The sequence below is a fragment of the Anser cygnoides genome, chromosome 7 (genome assembly GCF_040182565.1).
Source record: "Anser cygnoides isolate HZ-2024a breed goose chromosome 7, Taihu_goose_T2T_genome, whole genome shotgun sequence".
NCBI lineage: Eukaryota > Metazoa > Chordata > Aves > Anseriformes > Anatidae > Anser > Anser cygnoides.
The window spans coordinates 324,776-346,803 of NC_089879.1; the positions used below are offsets into that span (position 1 = coordinate 324,776).

General features: G+C 39.5%; 1 protein-coding gene across 3 annotated transcripts in view; it reads right to left on the reverse strand.

Annotated features, from left to right (window-relative positions):
- The window catches only part of INPP5A (inositol polyphosphate-5-phosphatase A), a 253,101-nt gene that overhangs the window by 116,437 nt on the left and 114,636 nt on the right, over positions 1-22,028 (reverse strand). For all 3 annotated transcript variants that reach the window (XM_067000742.1, XM_067000743.1, XM_067000744.1), the window contains exon 5: positions 5,535-5,598. In XM_067000742.1, coding sequence (XP_066856843.1) covers positions 5,535-5,598 — 64 coding nt within the window. The remainder of the gene's footprint in view (positions 1-5,534; positions 5,599-22,028) is intronic.

Consider the following 22,028-nt stretch of genomic DNA (forward strand, 5'->3'; position numbering starts at 1 on the left):
TAAGTCTACCTACCTGAACATCAACTTGTGCTTGTTAACACATTTATCATCTCATTTGTAACACATCTGTAATCACAACTTTTACACAGCAAACTAGTATACAGTCATTAAGATTATCTCAGCTTTTGGCCTGTTGCTTTAAATCGACAATATTGACAATCATCACCTACTTAGAGTCTGTCCACATTGAAATCTTCTGCTTGTCTAGCTGTGTCAGTTAAAGAAATAAAATAAAGGATACTAGGCAGTAAGCTGTGTCTCTCTCTGGAGGAGTTGACTAGCACAGGAGTAATAATCCAGCTATTGCAGAAAGCTTCATAGGAACGAGTACAAATATCAGGATTTACTGAAGGACGTGCAATTGCCAAATACAACCATCTCAAACTCTCAAGGAAAAAAAAAAAAAGCTATTTTTCAGGGTTCACAGGTCAACAAATCTTTTAGTATAGCTTTTAATAGCTTTTAAGTATGGACACCTCAGTTTTGTAGCAAGCTGGGAAGAAGTCACCAGTAGACACTGAAGACAGGTTGGTGGGGCTGGCAGGAGCTTTGGAGATCCCCATCCCAACCTGCTCCCAGCAGATGCCTACAGAAGGGGGCTGGGGATTGGGTCTCTTCAGGAACAGAGACCCCACAGCCTCCCTGGGGTGCCTGCTCAAGTGTCTGACCTCCTATCAAAAATATTTTCTCTTACATTTAAGTGGTGTATTTAAATTTGGGCCTGTCGCCTCTTGTCCTGTCGCTGGGCAGCACTGAGAAGTGCCTGGCTGCCTCTTCTTTGCACTCTCCCTGCAGGTATTTACACTTAACTGACGAGATCCCCCTCCAGCCTTCATGTCATGAGACTAAAACAGTCCCAGATCTCTCATCCTCATCTCACATGGAAGATGCTCCAATATCTTAGTGGCACTTCACTTTGCTGGACCTGCTCCAGTATGTCCATGTCTTTCTTATAGCATTAGAACAATTCCTTATTAAAATCTAAATCTGACCATCCTGAGTGTGCAACTGCCTCCTCACTAGTTTCTCAAATGTCTCCTAGAAAAGGAGAAATTGAAAAACAACTAAGCAGCTTCTTCTGTGAAAATTAAATCTGTTTTTGGTTAACAATTTCTCCTGCAAAGAAAGGTGACATGGTCAAGTCATCCACTGAAGTAATTGAAGCACTACCGTACTCTGAGACAAAACAAGAAATGGGGAAAAAATACTTATAATGGAGAGAGTGCATGTTTTTCCTCAAAGAAGTGAGAGTAGCAGGCAATACACTGCACCAAAACCGAATACTGAGTGGCCTACAACAGGAAAATCAGAAATTTCTTCTGTTATGTCCTAAGACAGGAATGGGAACAGTCAATTAAATTCAGAAATAGCTATATGAAACCCAATATAAACGTGAAGTTTATTCTCTACTTAATGCATTATTTTGATGGGCATCTTATTGTCCCAGACTGTCAGAATTGAGCAAGATCCTGAAAAATACTGGATATTCATAACTGTTTAAATACCCAGAATTACAAATGAAATCATACATGCATGAGCAGAGCCTTCGAGAGGACTGTTGTTAAACTTTAAGGTCTAACCTAGACTGACTCCTGAGATGTAACTGTTCTATAGCTGCCCTTCAGAAGATTTCCGTCATCTTCCTCTGAATCTCTGCCACATTTAAAAACAGTGACTGGTGTCATATAGTATAGCAGTCCCTATGTGCATAGGTGGAAACAGTTTCCAACTCTGCCAACGTCCCTACTGCTACATGCAATCCTTCATCAATCAAGAAGGCCCGTAAAGTAATCAACAAGTTTTAGTTTTAGTTTGATGCCCGTTAATCGGTTCAGAGAGTGAAAATGATTAAAAAAAATAAAAATCAGACCTCAGGACAAATAGGCCTTCTGTAAACCAAGAAAATAAAAATCTTAATGTGGGAATATGTAGAAGATGGACGAGACTCACTCCATCCAAATCCTGTATGCGCTGTGACAATGTAGCCATCCAACTCGTTCAGATTATCAATTTCCTGCTATCAGCACAAGGTTGACATGTGAATTTAAAGCCGGAAAGGGTACTGTGTTTGTAAAAGAGATTTAGTGGTAAAGCAAAGCTTTTTGAAACTTTTTAATGAATGGTTGCATCACAGATAGAAATAACACAGACTTTTCAACCTTAAAGAACAATGTATGGATCTACATGGATCATGAGCAAGCAGTTCTGCTTCTTGACCCACTTTGTACTCAGCCTTTCTCCTGATCAGGGCAATGTCCTGGCATCTCTAGAGGTGAGAACTTGACCAAATTTATCAAACTCCTCTGACACGGGAAGTTGGGTAGCTATCTGACAGTTAACATCAAGCTGGAACTATCCAACTGGATTGAGTTTTGACTAGGTATGCATAAGAGAAAAACTCCAAAAACGCTACTGTCAAGAGCCCTGAATGGTCTAGTTCTACTGGATATCTGGTGAAAATACCAAGCAACACAAAAACTTGTCACTTTAGGTTGTCTAGATAAAGTATTTTATATCATCAGAGGAAGCATTTACTGTAATGTAGCAATACTTCTTCAGGGAAAAAAAAATCATTCTTTATATGCCAATCACTTTGAGATCTGGCTCCCATAGGAAGACTAAACAAATGTCCTGATAAACTAATGCCGCATCATTCTAAGTAGATCATGGATGGATGTGCCTCTTTCACAAGTTTAACAGTGTCAGCAAAAAGATCCCGATGTCGTTCAGGATACAGAATACATTTGGCAGATCTGTAAGGACTGAAGGCTTTTTCTGTGAGAACCTAAATAAAAGGTAGCACTTGGCAAAAAGGAGGCATTTTACCATCAACTTACATTAACATCAATGCTAAATATGAACTAGTGATTCATTTACATGACTGCTGATAAGCCAGTGCAACAGAAAAGAAGCGTGCCTTCTAATGAATCTCCAAGTAAAAATACTTTTACACTGTTTCTGATTTCACACCAGAGAAAACAAGATTTGTTCTGCTAATCCAAGCTGTGGCACTGTTGAATGGATGAGAGATGGACTGAAATCAGCCTAACACCCCAGTCAGCAAACCCGTCTGCTGCATGATGGCTCTTCAGAGCACACAGCTTTTCAATAGTTTAAATTGTGAGCAAACTTTTGGGCCTCTGACAACTGTAAAAATTGTCCAACACCTTGTATGCTGTAGAATTAATGCATGAGGCTGTAGGAAAAAATTGTTCTTACTTTTAAACTCAAATATCTCTTCTTGAGAACTCAAAACCAGAAACAATCTATTCTTCTAAAGGCTGTATTAAGCCACATCTAACTGGGCAGTGAATTTTGAAAAGATATAGTGATGTTACAGGAATATTAAATTGTATTTAAACATGGATTTTTTTTGCATGCTTTTGAGTAGAACCAGAATTTCATAGTGAGTTTTGTGCAGAGAACACTTGTATCCATTTGGATTTTACCTCTGATTTAAGAGCTTAATGCACTGTGAAAATGTCAATAGTCATGAGAGAAGAGGCAAGTTTTACATTTTGCCTGAAAGATGGGAGCCTTCAGGGTTATATTTTACAAACACTATATTGGGAGACTGATTCTACTCTACATTAGGAGAACAGCAGGTGACTTATAACACTTTTCCAGTGTTGCACCTGATTTCCTTTGATTTTTCTTAAGAGTTTTTTTTCCAAGTTATGACTTGGCCAAACACATCTTTATGTCCATGGTTCACACCTCAACTGGCTTTGCTAAAAAGTATTATGACAGGTTTTGCTCAGCAAAACGAGGCACTGAACATTTAAAATGTTTATTTTCTGGAACAAGTACCTGTTTACTTCTTTTACATTTATTATTTTTTCCTAGACTTTTGTCTTCTGTTTTCTCATTTTTTTTAATTTTTACATTTTCTTTTAAAAGCTCTACAGTAGCAAAATAAGCTGTCAATCAATGATGAATAGACCCAGAAAGCTCCTCTTCTCCTAACACTACCGTCATTTCACTCTGTCAAATGTTGCTAGAGCTGGACACCTCTCATCTATGATAAGAGGGGAGGAAGCTTTAGGTGGAATTCAGAGAGAAACTGCTAAGTCCTCCAGCACTGGTGCTGTGAAATTGTGGTGGCACCTAATCAGGAATTGCAGGTACAGTTCACAAATTATAACACAAAGCCATTCATAAGGCAAAATGAATAAACAGTCATGAATGCTTCCATCTTTAACACAAATGCATGCTTCTTTGCCTCTTTTACTGGCTCTTTCCCTTTCACACGCACAGTGGACCAGTAGGTTGTTCAATTTGGGGACTGGGGCAACATCTTAGACACCCAGCTTCATGAGCAAAATCGATTTCCTCCAATATTTAAACCCTGCACACAGTTATTATTTCATTATTTCACAGTTATTTTAAGTCATTACCTTAGTGTCTGCTGAACCGTTCTAGTTTGGGAGAAAGACTAGACCTGCAGGCTGACCTCTTATTAGAAGTCCTTACATCACTATTGACTTTTCCAATATGCTCTCTCAGAAATAAAATATGCTCTGAACTGCCTATGATATTAGATCTAAAACTTCCCTTCAGCATTGAAATCAGTGATGACAGACAGAATAACGCTGGTTAAATCTTTAATTGTTATATATGTTGAACTACCATTCAATGAACTACTCTTCAAGATACTACTATTCAAGAAACTAAATTCAAGAACTACTATTTCAAGAAAGGAAGACCCTGTACCCTCGATTAAATGAGCAGAGATGATTTGTCTCTACTGAGAATAAAAATAATTAATCTATATAATTAAGACAATTAGTTCACTCTATAGTTACCATCATTTTAACAGTGTCTCAAATTAATGGGATGCTAGATGTACTGTTAATGTGATTTTGCTCAGTAAGCTAAATGAAGCTCACAAGATTTTTGTATTACATATACAGACAGTTCTGAACTGAACTATGCTTTATAAAAATGTTTTATATAATCTTTGCTATATACATCTTCAGGAAGCATTCAATAATCGCCTATGATATTTCTAATATTTATTGTACCTAGTCTGCATTACTTTTAAACTTCTGAGATTTAGCAAGATTTCTAACCTGACAGATCAATGCGGGTTAGAAACAGTGACACTTTCCCACTGACCTGTACTGCTCCAAAGTAATTTGAGCCATAAATCTTGCTCATCTGCTTTGCAGAATGACCATCACTGCTGGACATTTAAGGTCTTGGTCCTGTATCTGATCTACATAGAAGAACCTTGAGGGTATTTAGAGTTCTTTTGAAATCATCAGGGATCTCTATGGATCCAAAGGTCCCTTTTGCCTGTGAATGATTAATGCACCAGTTTTCAACCTGTGGCCAGCCCATTGACTTCTTCTAAGAGGTCTATAAAAGGTAAGAAAAGGAAATCCTACCATCAGTGGACTTGCATGCATTATACAGAAGTTTGCATATCATGGAAAAACTGCTAGGTACCACTGTTAGGAAAAGATGACAGGAAAATTGCCTTCATGTATAAAGCCAATTGACAATTAATGGCATTTAATTCCTTTGCTTACCTTTAAAATCAAACTGGTAGATGTTTTTCAAAGATTCATGAAGAAAGTAAAAACTTCCTAGAGCCTGTAAAAAAAGCAATAAAATAGGAAATTGTAAAAATATCTACTTTGGCTTACTAAAACTAAAGCACCATGCTCTCCAATAAAAACATAATTTTTGCATTTCATAAAATCTGTAAAAATATTAATTTCCTTAGCTGTTTCTCTGAAGCTTTGTATACTATTATAAAGATCATTAACAATTGACTAAGCACGGTAAGGACACAGTTATCAGGCATACTTTTAGAAATACTAAATGAATGGACGTAATTAGTAACACAGACAAGTACCTTTCTAAACACAGATCGCATCCCCACAATTCTTTTACAACAAAAAGAATTGTGACAATTCTGACAATTTCTGTTACACACCAAGTGCAAAACTAATACTTTTGGAGACTGTGCAGTGCAGAAGCAAGAGAAGGCTTGAGAGAGTCAATAGCCTTCGAGAGCGAGTCACGGGATCTCCATCTTCCTACTAAGCTGTGCAGACTCAATGGCTGCCAACTGCAGAGTGGGCGTAAAACTGAAAATTCGACAAGAATGTTGGGAATATTTGTACATGTTTGTATAACTTTTCCTGTGAAAAAGTGTTTTGACAATAGTTATAATGACTGAACAATAGCAGTATGTCCACCTCTGCTAGTCACACCTGCAGAGCAAGTGCTACTACTATTGCCAGTGTGAAGACTACAGAGTCAAGTATTTTCCTACAATGCCTGAAGAGAAAGAATATAAAAATATCTAGCAGGGACTTAGATGTTTGAATACACGTTAAGTTTCTTGACACCAGCATGATTGACGTGTCACATTACATATAAGCAGAAGTAGAGTTTAGCGTCCCGTTCCCCTCCTCCCTCCCCGAATAAAGAGCTACCATTTAAAATAAAATATTACGCGTTATGCATTCATAGTTTGGATTTATATAGCATGTATAATCATAACTCCTTCTGCTGATCTAGTCTTGAGCACCTATTCTCCTTATTTTCTTTCAAAACAGTGACTTAATCCAGTTATGGAATTCTGTAATAGTTTTAATGATTCAGTCTATGACTGAATAAAGCATGTAAACATACAAGTAACCTCTACTATGTTCAGAAAAACATATAAACCCCCATCCCAGCAAACTGATTTTAAAAGCATAATGAAGTCCACCCATATTTAGCACAATATTAGTACCTCTTCCTTACAAATACTTAATACTTTACTGGCTTCTGCAGATTTCTGAGACCTTAAGCTTTTATTTAAGGATTATTATGTCCCTCATTAAAGAAAGCATCTTTGTTCAGGATACTACTTAAGCATACCCCTTACTTTACAGGCTAAAGCACTTGGGTCCCAACATTGCCAAGAGATGAAATGCTACCTATCTTCGGACTGACTGCAATGCAGGTTGTGTTGTTTAGCTGGTGAAAAAGGCAGCCAGCTTGCTATGGACTCGCAGAATCCCCAAAGCACAGACTGGCTGAGGCTGGCAGGGACCTCTGGGTCCATCTGGTCCAACCCCTGCTCCAGCGGGGCCACCCAGAGGAGGTTGCCCCGGACCACGTCCAGGCGGCTTTTGGAGATCTCCAAGGAGGAGGCTCCGCTAGCTCTCTGGGCAACCTGTGCCAGTGCTCCATCACCGCACAGCTCAGACATGCTTCCTGAGGTTTGGGTGGGACCTCTTGTGCTCCAGTCAGTGCCCATTGCCTCTTGTCCTGGCACTGGGCACCACTATAAAGAGCCTGGCTCTGACTTCATTGCACCCGCCCTTCAGGTATTTATAGACATTGATTTGAGGACCCTTTTCCCTGCCACAGAGCTCCCCTAAGATACAAGGAAACCCACTCCAAGCTTCCCATGTCCAGTAATCGTATGTCTCTCATTCTCCGGGTACCCAGCCTCAGATGGCTGCAATCCAGTTTACAGAAGGGCTGAGTGAACTCTGCTGCAACGGGCACTCATGGCAGTGTGCTCCAAGTTCAGACAACGAGAGCAGAATGAAAATAATGCTTACTGCAATCACAATGTCTTATGCAGGAAAAATAAAGAAATGAAAATCTGAAGTGCAAGAGACCAGAGGATGCTCTCAGGCCTGGTGAAATGCCTATGGTCCCACACCAGCGGCTGCCAGCAATGGTCCTGGTGACGGGCCCTGGGCTGCTGCCCTTGGCCACACGCGGCGCGTCCTGCTGCAGCACGACGAGCTGGCCAGCCCTCGTCCAGACCAGCACCTGGCACTGAGACAGGACCCAGCAAGTCCTAGACCTGCGTTAGCTGGACTGTTTCTGAGACATGCAAAAGGCAGCACAGAAAGACAACCCTATTGTCACAGAAAGTACTGCTCCTCCACCAGAACATGTTCCCGATCTGGCAGTTACTGATTTAGGACATGCCTGATAAACATTTTTCTAACTTGCACCTAAAAACCTCTACAGAAGAGGTTTGTCCCCATGCAGCCTGATGTAAATTTTCACCAAGCCGACACTTAGAAAGTTTCCCTTAACACAGACAATCCCGTTTGTCTTCTTCGTATCTCTTTGGTCATTGCACAACCCCAGCTCCTTTTCCAGCGAAGCTCCACGTGCTGGAAAGCCGCTAGCCCTAACCTCTCGGGCTCAGACAGCCCACTCCTGGCTCTGTCTAGGCCAGCGCAAGCTCCAAAATTTCACCTGTACTTACCAAGAGCTCGCTGCTTGTTTTCACCTCTTCACAGTTACATAACATAGCGTTTTCTCCCAGTTAATGAGTGGAAATGCACGTATTAGAAGAGTAAAGGCAAATCAAGTGAGAAAGGAAATTATAGTGTAAAAAGACTTTAGAACATAGTATAAAAAAATGAATGAATTTTAAATGAAAATTTGATGAGCCTTTAAATGCATATGATTCACTCAACAGAAGCAGTTGAAGGGGAGAAAAGAAAGTATCCTGTGCCTACATAAAGTCTTACTGAGAAGTATACAAGAAATAACGTGTTAAACAAAAAGGATGATTTCGTTTCTTTCTGTCTTTTTACCCCTGTAACGTTAGAGACCCTCCTGGCAGAGTACTGTTTTGGTTCTGTGACTGCTGCATTATTTATGAGATTCTGCACATCCGGAGATGAAACATTTGCTGATTTGTCAAAAACACAAACATGAGGTCCAGCCCATCTCCTTGACATATTAGTCCATCCAACAGAAAACACTGTCACACATTTAATTGATGAGTACACTTCCCTGTGACCCAGTCAGCTTGCTTTCGGTTTTTGGTTTGCCTTTTTTTTTTTTATTAATATGGAGGAGGAAAATAAGAAAATGCGGGAGACGCTCTTGCAGAGGACTCAAGGTTAACTATCCTGCAACAAGGACGCACCGCCAGAAAAAAAAAATCCTGATACAAAAGTATTGCAACCTGCTACTTAATAACTAACTGAATATAATAAATACTGAATACAGTATTATTAGCAATTAATAAAGCGCTGCTGTCTCTAACTAAACTTCGATTATACTCTGGCCTTTGGCTATTAAAAATATAAGTGATTATTTTTAAATACTTACATGACATAAAGAGAGTATTATTAGGGGGGAAAAGTACATTTTATCTCTTACATAAAACTAGATAAATGTCTTAAAATGACTTAGTGATTAGTCTTAAGTGCTTAAAAGTCTTAATGCAAGCTACAGTTAAAATTCAGCTGTTGTACTTGAAAATAACTACACTTAGAAAGCCCACAATTCAAAAAAAGAAAGAAAAATATATACTGTCACAACTCCTACACTAGTAGAAAAGTGGCAAAACTTATATTAGAAGTGTCTTGTTTTTAGAACACACATGGGCACTGCTCATAGGCATCGTCGTTGAGGAAAAACACGGATGGGAGAAAGTTGTTATTATTTTCAGAAAAAAATTAAGTTGCAGTGTGTTTGATCAGAAAGGAGTGCTGGGGATGGGGCTGGAACACGGGGCCCAGCCGTGGTACCTTTGCTCCACGTTGACTTGTAAAGGCAGTGAATGTGGTAAATGCTCAGATAAGCGGGCACCTCACCGCACAGTTCTGTATCATGGCATTTCATCTTACGCATAAGCATGTAGTATCGCTAACATCGAGGTTTTTTATACACATGCAGACTTTATTCTAGTGAAATCAGTGGTAACCATTATGTAAAGTACTTCTGAGTGGAAGGATTCTAGAAACTGAGCTGTTACCTGCATATTTATTTAGAGAGGTGACCTTAAACAAAAACGTACAACAGAAGTATTGTACTAAGTTTAAATTATTTGAATCTGATATATGTATACTACAAAAAATATATATATATATAAACAGCTCTATGTGTTCTCATCTATAAAATCCAGTTAAACATGATTGTTTTACCAGAAGCTTCTATTAACTTAATAGAATGAATTAAAGTCATGTTCTCTAGATTCTCAGTCACTTTTTGCTCTTTCTGAATTCTCCCCAGCTGGCCTACATCTTTCTTCAATGCATAGGCCAAAATCTGGCATGTGTAAGGATACCGCTTTGTTATGTGATATCACTCTTTAAGAACTTAGTACAAGGATACAGCTTTGTTTCTGCTCCTTAAAGAAAGAAAGAAAGAAAAGCCTAGCAAAGTAACTGGAAAATATCATCTCACATGCCTGAAGTCTGACAAATGTAAAAGCAAATGAAACTGGAATCCTGGAATGGGAAATCCTGGACTACATCAGTACTATGTGGATAATTCAGCCTACCTATAACATTTAAATGAAGTTTTCAAGGGAGCTTTTCTTTTTCTCATAATCTAGGATAGCAGAATCACGTAGGCTGGAAGGGACCTCTGGCATCTCCAGGCCAACCTCTGTCCAAAGCAGGGCTGACAACGGGGCTGCTCGGGCCATTGCCCAGATGAGCTTCAAAAATCTCCAGGCTTGAGACTGCACCCCCTTGCCCCTTTTGAAGCGTCTGTTTCACTGCGTGACCGCCTTTAAGCTAATTTTTTTTCCTTCTTTATTCTAATCGGAATTTCCCTTGTCATAGTTCATTCATACACAATTACAGAATATCCCAGGTTGGAAGGGACCCACAAGGAACACTGAGTCCAACTCTAGTTGATACGGAAATGTAAGGCTAACTAAACAAAAAATTGAAAATAAGTGATCTATCTAAATCAGGCATGAATAATTTTAAAGATGGGTGAAAATTTGGATTTTTGTGACAGAATTGTGAATCCTGAAGCTTTTGTATGTCATGCATCACTAAAACAAGAAGAAATGAAGTGCTCTAAAAAATCTGGTTTATTTGGATGCCATAATTCTATTAAAAATAATACTGTTACTTGTGTTCAAGCTACAACTTTATTTCTGGGCAACCTGATTTGCTAGCTGCTTTACTTTTTAAAATTTTAATCTCTCCTTTTTTTTTTCAAACTAATTTTGAAGAATTATGCAGTAAAAGTTTCATTTGATAGTCTACATTTGTAGCATTGAGTGTCAACTAATTGCGCACAAAGACATAGTCATTAGGTAACTCTGTACAGCTTCAGGAACTGCCACTACCGACATTAAAGATAGGCTTTTGCTGTGTAATTCTAAATACATTATCGAAAAGAAGTATAACTCTAATGGAATGGAAATTACAGCTATCACTATCTTCCGCATTGTTACAGACTTAATCAGGTTTATGTACATAAATGTTAACTTGTAAAATGATGGAGTGCAGATATAATCCACTGCTATAATACAATGAAACAAAAGTAAAAATCTTCCAGGGCTGAATGCCTAGGCCCTTTTCTTAAGAAGATTATGTTAATTCAATTTATTTCTCATATAATTACAGGCCATGTCAACAGTAAAGTTAAATGACAGCAAATCAAAGTCCAGAACTTTGTTTTACTTTTGTTACTCATATTTTTAATACTATTCGTAAACAGTATTAGCGTTACATACAGTAGCAGTAGTATATACAGTATCTAAGCCATATAATACAGAAACACATGACAATTATAAAATTCCCCCAAATTATTCAACTTTTAAATGTAAAGAAGAAAATGCCTTATTTGTTCCATCTTAAGGATTTTTTAAATTTATTATTTCTGCTATAAGCACTAATTCTGTACAATCTGTAAGCAGGTATTTTTACTAAAACGTGATCTCAGACACAGCAGGACAAGCCCCTGCTAGCCACTCTGAACCCAAACCCTAGAGGTACTGTGCCAGGAAATAAAGTAGGAGATGGTATACGCTCTGTCATATTTTCTGAACGTGAATGATAGGAGCAGCCACAGCCGCTGTATTTCACGAATGCAGACGCAGAGCGGTAAGTGAATGGATAGCTCACAGGTAGGCTTGGATCAGAAAGTTCTTAATTTGTTAGGCCAACCTGATAACACTTGGGTCTGTAACTATGACCATCACTTGCATTCAATAATAACAGAAGTTTCTAAAAGTTCAGTAAGATCAGCACAGCCCACTGACCTCAGGTGGTCACAGAGACAGTATGTGTAATTCTCTGGACTGATGAGCTAGGTGGCTTTCTACCCCTACTAGCAAAGAGAGGAGCTGACAATAAAGGGAAAGGGCTTCACCAGATTCTGAGTTACCCAGTTTCTCCCATAAATACATACACAATTCAAAGCAATACCGGTGGCCATGAGGAAATACTACAAAGTCACTGCTGGTGGTTCTACGATTTAAATTTATCCACATTTTGCTTTACAGAGAAGTTTCAGTATTCTGAATAGGCACAAACACACACACACCATAAATAAAATAGCAGCAAGTGTCAAAGTGAAAAGTCAGGTAGGACAGAAATGAATGATGGTAATTTTTAGGCTGGACAAGTATCTTAGAAATGCACAAGAATGTTAAAACTGATTACTGATTATTCTTCTGTCTCCCTCCACACTGAAACTAAACAGTTTTGTTTTAACACTGTAAAATCAAACAGACCTGCACAGAAAATCCCACAGGTAGGGTAGGGTAAACCATTAGAACAGAAGTTATTATAAAGTGATCGAGAGAAACCAAGAGAGATGAATAGAAAGAAGAGTGCTGGGCTCCACAAAGCATCATCTAAAATGAGAGCCACTGCCAGGCAGAGCTGCACGGCACCGCAGTGCGCTCCAGGGCCTTGCTGCTGAAGCCTCCAGCAAAGGGTGCCAGTGCTTGCAGGGACAATGAAAAGAGCGTGGCCCTGGGGGAACCAGCAGGCTCCCCCGTGCACACCGGTTGTTGTGCTCTGCTCTCAACACACAGTGCTTTCTGTATCATGTTCCTAGCTCTGAAACACTTCCTTTGTGGACTCCTAGAAACTTTTTCAGTATCGCAACCATTAATTATAGTGTACACAGTCAAATACATCCTATCTGCTGAAAGCTTTTTTGAGAATGGCCCTTAGGAAAACATTCAGGAACTCAGTGAAAAGCCTGGGTAATTAGCTCATGGCAATGCTGTAATTAACAAAATGCATTCTTTCAGGAGCGATGGAAGTACCTGACTGCTCTTACCCCATGTTCCTATAGAACTGTATCACCAGATGTAGAAACAGACAGTAGAATTTAACTTATGGCTCGTACAAGTTAATCAGAAAAGCTATGTATCTCCCAAAGAATATACTGTTGAGGAAAAAACTAGGTATCTTCTACCTGTTAACAAACCGAAGTTAAATGATCATTACTGTTAATTAGGTTTCAGAATAATATTCAGTATTATGTCGGAAATTTCTTTCATTATTTGAATCCTTGCCCAAGGCAGGGGGAGGGGGCAGGGATTGGAACTAGACAATCTGTAAGGTCCCTTCCAACCCAAGTCATTCTAGTCCATGCCGAGAGACTCATCTGCAAAAACTGATAGCAACATAAACACTTTGGCTCTGTTGCATTACACATCTGGCATTAAAACCACTATTCCTTTGATTATACAGAAATCTTGCCACAAAAGTCTGCAGATTTAAATAGCTGTATTTTTTTTAACAGCTAATTGATATAATTTCTTTTTGAAGTGCGTCATTTCAATTGTGGAAATTTAACGCATAAAGGAAATACCTGAATAAAAGTTTAATTACTATACAGATTAAACATTTACTGCATTACCTCAGTAGATGTGATAAGGCTAATATATAAAGATTGCTTTAAATAAATTCAAAATAAATTGGCAATGATGACACAGAAACTGTAATTCATGTAGTCATAAAATCCATAATTAGCTTTAATGAATATTTAAAGTCAAAGTTCAACCCAACTTTTTCAATGTTTAACCTACTATATCAATATAGTTCAAGGAATTCATTTATCATCGAGCATGACAATGTCTGAATATTAATTAGCACAGGGCACTGCTGTCAGGAAGCCCTTATCTCCTACCAGTGCTTTTGGCTGCGCTGCATGTCAACAGTGTGTTTGTCACGCCTGATATTGATTCCCTGCCTGTTTTGCTAACAACAATTAAAAAATATTTTACATATTTATAAACCTGAACATCAAGAGCGCGTATTAATTTTCCATTAGTAAAATGGAGTCTATTAGCTGCCACATTTCAGTCAGGGGAAAGGCAGCAAACGAGAAGCTGCAGCAGCTTCAGACAGGAAGACAATAATTTTAACATACAAGCACTGTTACCGGGTACTAAACGGGGACACCTCATCCAGATTCATTTACGTCGCGATGAAGTTTAAGCGACTTCGGCTACAAAACCCCGCGCCAGCAGACGGCCGCTCCGGCAGGGGCAGGCAGGCCCCAGCGGCCGGGAGCGGCACCGCCCCGCCGCCGCCTCCTCGGCCCGGCCGGCCCCGCGCCCGGGCCCGGCGCCCGCGGGCCCCCCGGCAGCGCCCTGCGCGGCCCCGCACCCCGCGGCAGCAGGCGCCGGGCGGGGAGGCTGCCGCCTGCCTGCCCGGGGCCGCAGCGGGCTGTGGGGCTGCTCGGGTGCCCGCGGCCGGCCGAGGCTCACCGGGCGCCCGGCCGGCCCCTGGCCGCTGTGCGCTGCCGTGCGGCGCCACCAGGGGATGGCGGCGGCTAAGGGGCTCTACAGCTCTCCGCAGAGGCAAGCCACGGGCTCGCTCGGACTGCCGCGACAGCTTTGAAAAGCCCGCTGAAAACACCGGCCTTTAACTCGCTTGAAATTTTAATTCTGATACAGCTTTCACTTCCCAAGAAATGAAGAAAAGGCACGCTGCAAGGACAGGCTGGATCTAGCACGTTTGAGCGCCAAGTGACAAAGCAGCTACAAATAATGAACAATGTTAAAGTATATGCTTGTCAACTCTGTTCATAGATTACCTGATCCAGTATAGCTAAATTAACGCTAAATGTCTATTATTCATTCAAGGTTAAAAAACCAGGCTGGGTACACTGATCAACTCATTATAAAATCATCTATCACTTTTTATTTGCAAACAAATCAGGTGTTCAGCAATTTATCATTTCCTGAATTAGACTTATCAGCTAAAGTACATACAATTAAACGGCTATTGAGCTTCCCCCCAAACAGGCCCCGTGCACCTGACGTGCAGACAGCCAGGCCCGAACACGCCATGCTGCCTCAAACAATTACGCAGTACTTTTGCAGCTTCGTATCTCAAGCACAGATACCAGCGTAATTTCATCAGTTTGAAAAATTACACCCAAAAGTTTAAAAGTGAGTGGGCTCCAAATATTCAGTGATGGACTTAACACTGGTCACCTCTGATTCCTCTGAGCACAAGATGCACAAGCTTCTCGCACGAAGAAGCTGAGCGGAGGTAACAGACCTCCTGATCTTGATACAGAAATACAGTGGGTGACTTGCAGGAGGACTCTCCTGTCCAGCCGATGTGAGCGACGGCTTTCCAGTATCCAGATACTCATACCGCCACTCCATCCACCGACATTTCTGTGGCACATCCATGAATGACCAGAGCAGCCCTGGTCACAACGGTACGGGATTTCAGAAAGCCGTAGCTTTCTCCTGCTGCCAACCTTTCTGAAACAGCCAATGCACTTTCTAGCTCTTGGCCACAGGCACGCTGCTGGGAAGGCTGGGCTGCTCTTACCCTATCTAAAGACAGCTCATATACCATCTAAGGATGAGTAAGTGTTCAGATTGTATTAACTCTTAAAAAAACCTCTTTCTGGTTATGAAAAGTTGGTCTACACCGCATTAGAAATATATGCCTAGTTACACACACGATTCTCTCATTAAAGCAAATGGAATTACTTGAAAAATGTAAAATCACTGGCAGAATTGGTATTGAAGATTCCCATACTCTCTAACATCTAAAATAATGTTACTTATTATAATACCAACATACCCATGTGGTAAAGAGACAGCTTGTAGTACCACAACTTGCTTACATAATTGCTGGTATCTTAACAGTTTCTCCTGTGACCATGTCCAACTAAGTCAATACGGCAAGAACAGTGGAGATGTCTGTTACCTGAAACCTGCGGGTACAGCTGGTAGAAAAACAGGCTATCAAGCAAGTCTACCCAAATGCCAGTCGTTTGCTTACTGTAATTGTATTATATCCATATCTGCCTGCAAAGATACTTCCATATTTCTAGATTAATTTCCACATGCTGGTTTTGACTTAAAACTTTTTAATCTGTTTGTAATCTATTTATTTTATGGACCTGCCCATTTTTCAAACTGACTCTCAGCCATACTGTTGCAGCTAGGCAGTGAAATTATACTTCTGCCTACTTCATGCCAGATGAATAACCTCTCATTTTCCATGTTTCTAGCTTCAATGAGCTGTCAGAACATGCAGTATCATTTCTAAACATCCTTAACTGAATTTTAGTGCCACAATCTTTCCTGCTAAGTTTTAGTTTAGCAGTACTAGACATACTTTAAACATCTTTTAATATACTTTTAACACTGTTCCGTCACTTTATTTCCCCTATTTCTTCAATACAGTTAAGTGTGAAACCAGTAATAACTGAGCTATGAAGAGGAAGAGTCATTATAAATTTACTGAAAAAAAACCTAAGCATTCAAAAATGAATTCTGAGTTTTTTTTTCTGTAATAGTCAAATTAAATGTAATTCAGGAAACAATTGCTTATCTGAGTGTTTTTTTATACAGTTTTATAGCTTGTATTACTTATTTCTAGACTCATTACAAAGACGTAGATATTTTTAGATTGGCTTAACTGTATAGGTTTCTAAGAAGGCTGCAATCTGTCTACATGACAAATTGGATTAATTGTTTTAAAAATTCCAAGATATCTAAATCCCGTCATTTAGATGCTTTATCCAGAAACAATCATAAAAAATAACTTGTTTACAAACGTGTTTTTTACAGATACCTCAGAGAAGTCTCTCTGTCTAGCAGCAACCACCAACAGTATTTTGTCAGAGAAAAAAAAAAGTCCCATCTCTCATTCATTTTGAATACTTAACAAAATGAATGATGTTATCCACCTATACTACCTTTTCTTTATGCTTAATGCATCAATAGAGCAAATGAAAAATCTTATTTTTGAAAGATTCTTTGGGACTACGTAATTTAAGGAGAACAGAACAAATACAAAATGTGAGATATGTATAAAAATATCTGGTAAGTAAATGAATCATCTATGTGTAACCTACCACACTGACAAAGAAAATTTAGTACTGCTTTTGATACTTCTTTCACAAAGGTATTTAACATTTTAATTACAAATCAATTCGATTAAAAAACTATGCAGTTTATTTTCTCTAAAACAGACCAAGGAGCCAACAGAAAAAGCATAAAGCAAATAAACAACAGCAAAGAACACATTTTCATGAGTTAAGAAAAGAGTATATGTATGCTGAACAGTTAAAAAAATGCCAGCTATCAATATTCCTGAACACACAGTAGAACCTTCACAAAGTCATTAATCACATTGTTATTTAATATTTCTATTACGCGAGCACTTTAGAGGCCCCCAATCACAGTAAGAGGCACACAGCTTGGCTCCACACCAATATAAAGGAGGCTGTCTGAATGCAGGATTCAGAACTATAATTCAGGGCCACACTCTGAATTCTGCCCTAGCAACTTCTTAATGGGACTGACCACAAGAAGTGTGTGTGTTCAGCAGGCCAGAATCTCTGCTAAGGACGCCAGTGAAGGATTCAAAACCAGAACAAATTCCATCGCACTGCTCTGAATATGCACTGGCTCTTCAGTATGAGAAGAAACAGAAGTAAAATCTAGCTTCTATTTGTAAGCAGAACAGAGCGTAGAGGTATGCAGTTAAGTGCTTAAATACTAAATGCTTATTTCAGAGTTAAACCTCATGCACAACCAAAGGTATTCCCCAGGCAGTTTTAACGTTCTTGATAAACAGAGTTCAAAATATTGTAACTAGAACCTGAACAGCAGATTTATTCAGTGGATATTGGTAATGGCTCATGAACTGAGAGAAACTGAGCTTGAGCCTTAGACTGCAGAAGAGAATACACAAATGCAGATTATTATTTTTCAGAACGCAAGCTATATTCTATATTCTGTTTATTTTTGTCAGCATTTTAGGAGTGCAACCAATAGCAACAGAGACCAAAGTAGCACTTCACCTCTTCCAGAAATTCTTTCTTCATTCCCATATATTTCTGTCCTCCTAGAACAGCATGAGTGAGTGCACTGCACAAAGCATCAAAGGGATGTGGCCATGAAAAAGGCAGATGTGATACAGCAATGCAGTTAGAAAAGCATTAACACAGCCATACAGCACGATGATGCTGCATCATCTGGAACCACATGAACAATTTGGATCTCCCATGTAGAAGTTTGACCACACTGAAAAAGGCCATTAGGGTGAGAGAACAGAATCCTGTCATACAAGAAGAGATTAAAAGAGCTTTACTCTGTATCCCAACAGGAGAAAAGAAAGCTGCAAATAAATCACAGGTGAGTAGCACTGGGGAAGGGAAAGAACAATGTAAACTAAAGCGCAACACTGACGCATGGACAAAATGGGTCCAAACTGAACAGAAATTTAGACTAATTAAGAGGTATCTGATAACCATGAAGAGACTAAATATGTGGAATATCCTTCCAGGGACATTACCCTGATCTGCAGGGTCAGAAGGAAGATGCTATGAGGTCAAAAATCCTAACAAGTTCCAATGTGAACCATGACAGGTTTCCTTGAGTCCAGCAAGGAAGCCACGCCAACTTCTGTCTTTTTGCTCCTGCTAACCAGCGTCTCCTTCACTACCAGCCAAACCCTGGCACACTCCTCAGGTCAATAAATGAGCTGCACACAGGAGAGCTTCCCACAGAACTCAGGGAGACAAGTGCTATTCCAGGCCAGGAGGCAAAAAATGAAATGCTCTGCGTCAGTCCCTCACTGCTCATGCACTTGGGTTAGGTGGCTGATCTGCGCTGTACTTTCATGATCAGTGACCAACCCCTCCCAGCTATGGTACATGAGATATGATAGGGCTTTGGCAGTGCTATGGCAACTGGGATGCAACCTGGATGCCTTCTGGTCAGATGGCAAGAGACTGCTGAATATTTAACGTTTTACCATATTTTTCTTCTACTTAAAAAATAAAAAAAATCTTTATTCGTAGGAAAGTGGTAAGCTAGATGACTCTTGCCACATTGAGTTGACTCTAAATAATTGTAATTAAAAAATCCCCAACCTTTAAGTCAATTCAGTATTTCATGGATATATTCTTACATAATACACTCAGGATGGCAAATTCAATTTGATGAGGAGACGTTAATGCCCATTTCATTTAGTATTATACAGGCCATCTCCAAATAGGAACAGTACCATGTGGTAAAAGGCTGTATTTAGCATGTCACAGTCACTGGCGGTTGTTTTGTATCTCAAAGAACCTTTGTAACTGCCTCAAAATAAGAGATGATTGATTTACAAAGTACCAAATTTCAAATTTCATATTCTAGGACTAAACATCAAATAATTGGACAAAGCTGTCCCCCTGTCTGACCCATCACAATCAAGCCCCTTTCAAGGTTGACTGCCTGCATAAGAAATATGTGCATAATTTCATTTTGTCTCCTGTCCAACATCCAATGTTAGAAGTTAATTAAATTGCTTGTCCATTGTATTCATCCACTTACAAAGTTAATGATATTCTGTTCCTGAATTAAAGAGAATTTTATAAAGCCTGCACTATGGAACCTGGCATGCTGTACACTGAGGAGCTGAACTCTGTCATGGTTCCTGATTGCAGCTCTCCTAATTAGGAAACAAAATGAATGTTTCTATGTCTGCCAATGCAGAGGACAAGTCATTCCAACAGCGAGGGTAAATGCTTTGTACAATAGCAACTTAATAATATCTCATGTTTGACTATAATAAATTCTGTAGGATTAATAAACCTGTTAAGTTTTAAAATTACCATAGCAAAGATGAACTGCAGTATAACAAGACAGCATTAAAAAAGGGACACAGGTTTGAGGGAGAGAACTGCTTCTTGCAAGGGCATCAACCTTGAGGACACTGAAATCACCGCATTCTTGTTCTTGCATGAGAGGAGGAAGGAAAACGTAATGATATGGCAATCTACTGGAACCAGATGAGAAGCAAAGATTAGTAATTTAAACTATACTACTTTTGCACTTTTGGCCTAGATACAAAGATGCAGTACCCGTGCAGCAGTCTTTCTAAGCAACCTTACAATCATAAGTATAATGCAGTTGCAAATCAAGTAGCTGTAACGGCAAACTTCTCAAGCCCAAGAAAGCTGCTGATAACAGCACTGAAGCCAACAAATGAGTAAAAAGCTAGAATTAAGCACAAAGACTACCTGCTGTGCGAGAAAAAATAACTATGTGGTTGAGTGGTAACTACGAGAAAAGCACCCTGCATGGAAGAGTTATTTTAAAACAGACTTTTTCATATTCAGTCAGAAGCAGCCTTTCACGAGTTATGCCACTGGAGTCAGTCTATCTTAAATCAGCGGCCCTAAACGTTTCTAACTGGTGTCTCCCAGATGATGACGGTGCTGCAGCTGGGAGGCCTGCAGGACGCATGGTTTTAAGAAAGCCCCCCCCCACCAGCCTCACTTGGGCTCCTGGGCCCTGCGAGCTGGTCAGGGGCTTGGTGGTGTGCTCAGGAGATCAGCACACACAGCGCCGCGCTGCGTGAATTGGCTTGCCGCATCGGCAGACGTTGCAAAAATGTTCCAGCATGGGCACACTTCACAACTAGATTCCAGTGGATGCAGTCACTCTGCCACTGTTTCTGCAAACATCTTTCATCACTGTCCAAATGTCACTCTGGGTGTTTCCAGATTATAGAGCACAAAACCTACATCATCGTGCTTTCTATTCATTGTATTGGAAATTCAAGCGTGGGATAGTAAAATAGCAGCCATTTGAAACACAAAAAAAGCTGAGTTTCTGTAACGCAGAGTGTGACGGCAGTGGCACTTGCACCAAGTGCAACGTGCTCTCAACTCTCGTCTTATACCCTGCCTGAACCCGTACTCTTAGGCTTCACTGCAATGTGCAGGAAAGGTCAGAAATCTCTGAAAACGCTACCAAAAAAGTGGGGTTCTCAATACCTATTTATATCACTGTAGTTATGTATTGAACAACAAATACAATGAGATTTACCCATGTTTGGAAAACAGAATCTCTACTGACTTTTACTTGACTTAATATATCATGTTTTACCTTAAAAAATAGGAAGAAAAGTCTCTCCTTCATCTTTTGTCTTTTATCCAATGCTGCAAAGAGCTGGTATTAAAAATCAGAAGTGTTACTTCACTGACATGCTGAGCAGATAAATCTGATTCAGTGCAATGATTCTTCACTGTCTTACTCCATACATTGCCATTTCAGCAAGAGATGAAGCAGCATATTATAAGTTTGTAAATCATTATTGCTAACAAGGGGGCACACCCAGTATCTCCTACCTAATAGGTTTCGTTTCACTCAAGAAGAGCAATATGATTTATGTGATTAAATATTATATGCCCTTGTACCCTTTGTACCAGTTGCAACACAGATTCCATAGATGATATGATACCAAACCAAGCAGCAATAATACATTTAAGTTTACTTGTTGAAGTTCCTTAAAAATATTGAAAATTGAGCTAGCAAGAATCCCCCCAAAATATACAGTGCATACAAACTAAAATAAGAGCATAAATGAAAACATATTTCTAGCATATTTGTTTTAGCAAACACAAGAAAACATCAGGATTACTTGAAGGAAAATTGTTCTCCTGGAGTTATCTACGACAATAGTATGTAACAAAATGCTGCCATTTTTGCATGTCTTTAGGTACACTTCGGAGCAATACTCTGTGATAATTCATGTTAGAATATGCTCAGCATTTCCTTCAAGTGGCCTTATTTCCAAACTAAAGCTACATTGACCAATTCAAAAGATGTATTTTGACTAATGTAACTTTTGTGAATTGAAACTCATTAAATAGGATTAGCAAATCAATAAGGACAGAAAGATGTAAAGCATTTATTTATGGAACAGACTAAATTATACTCAACTAATCTAAATACTCCGTAAAGTATTTTGATAATTAAATCATGTGGAAAACCTGCCTTGTTATTAAAATTCCTTCAGAAC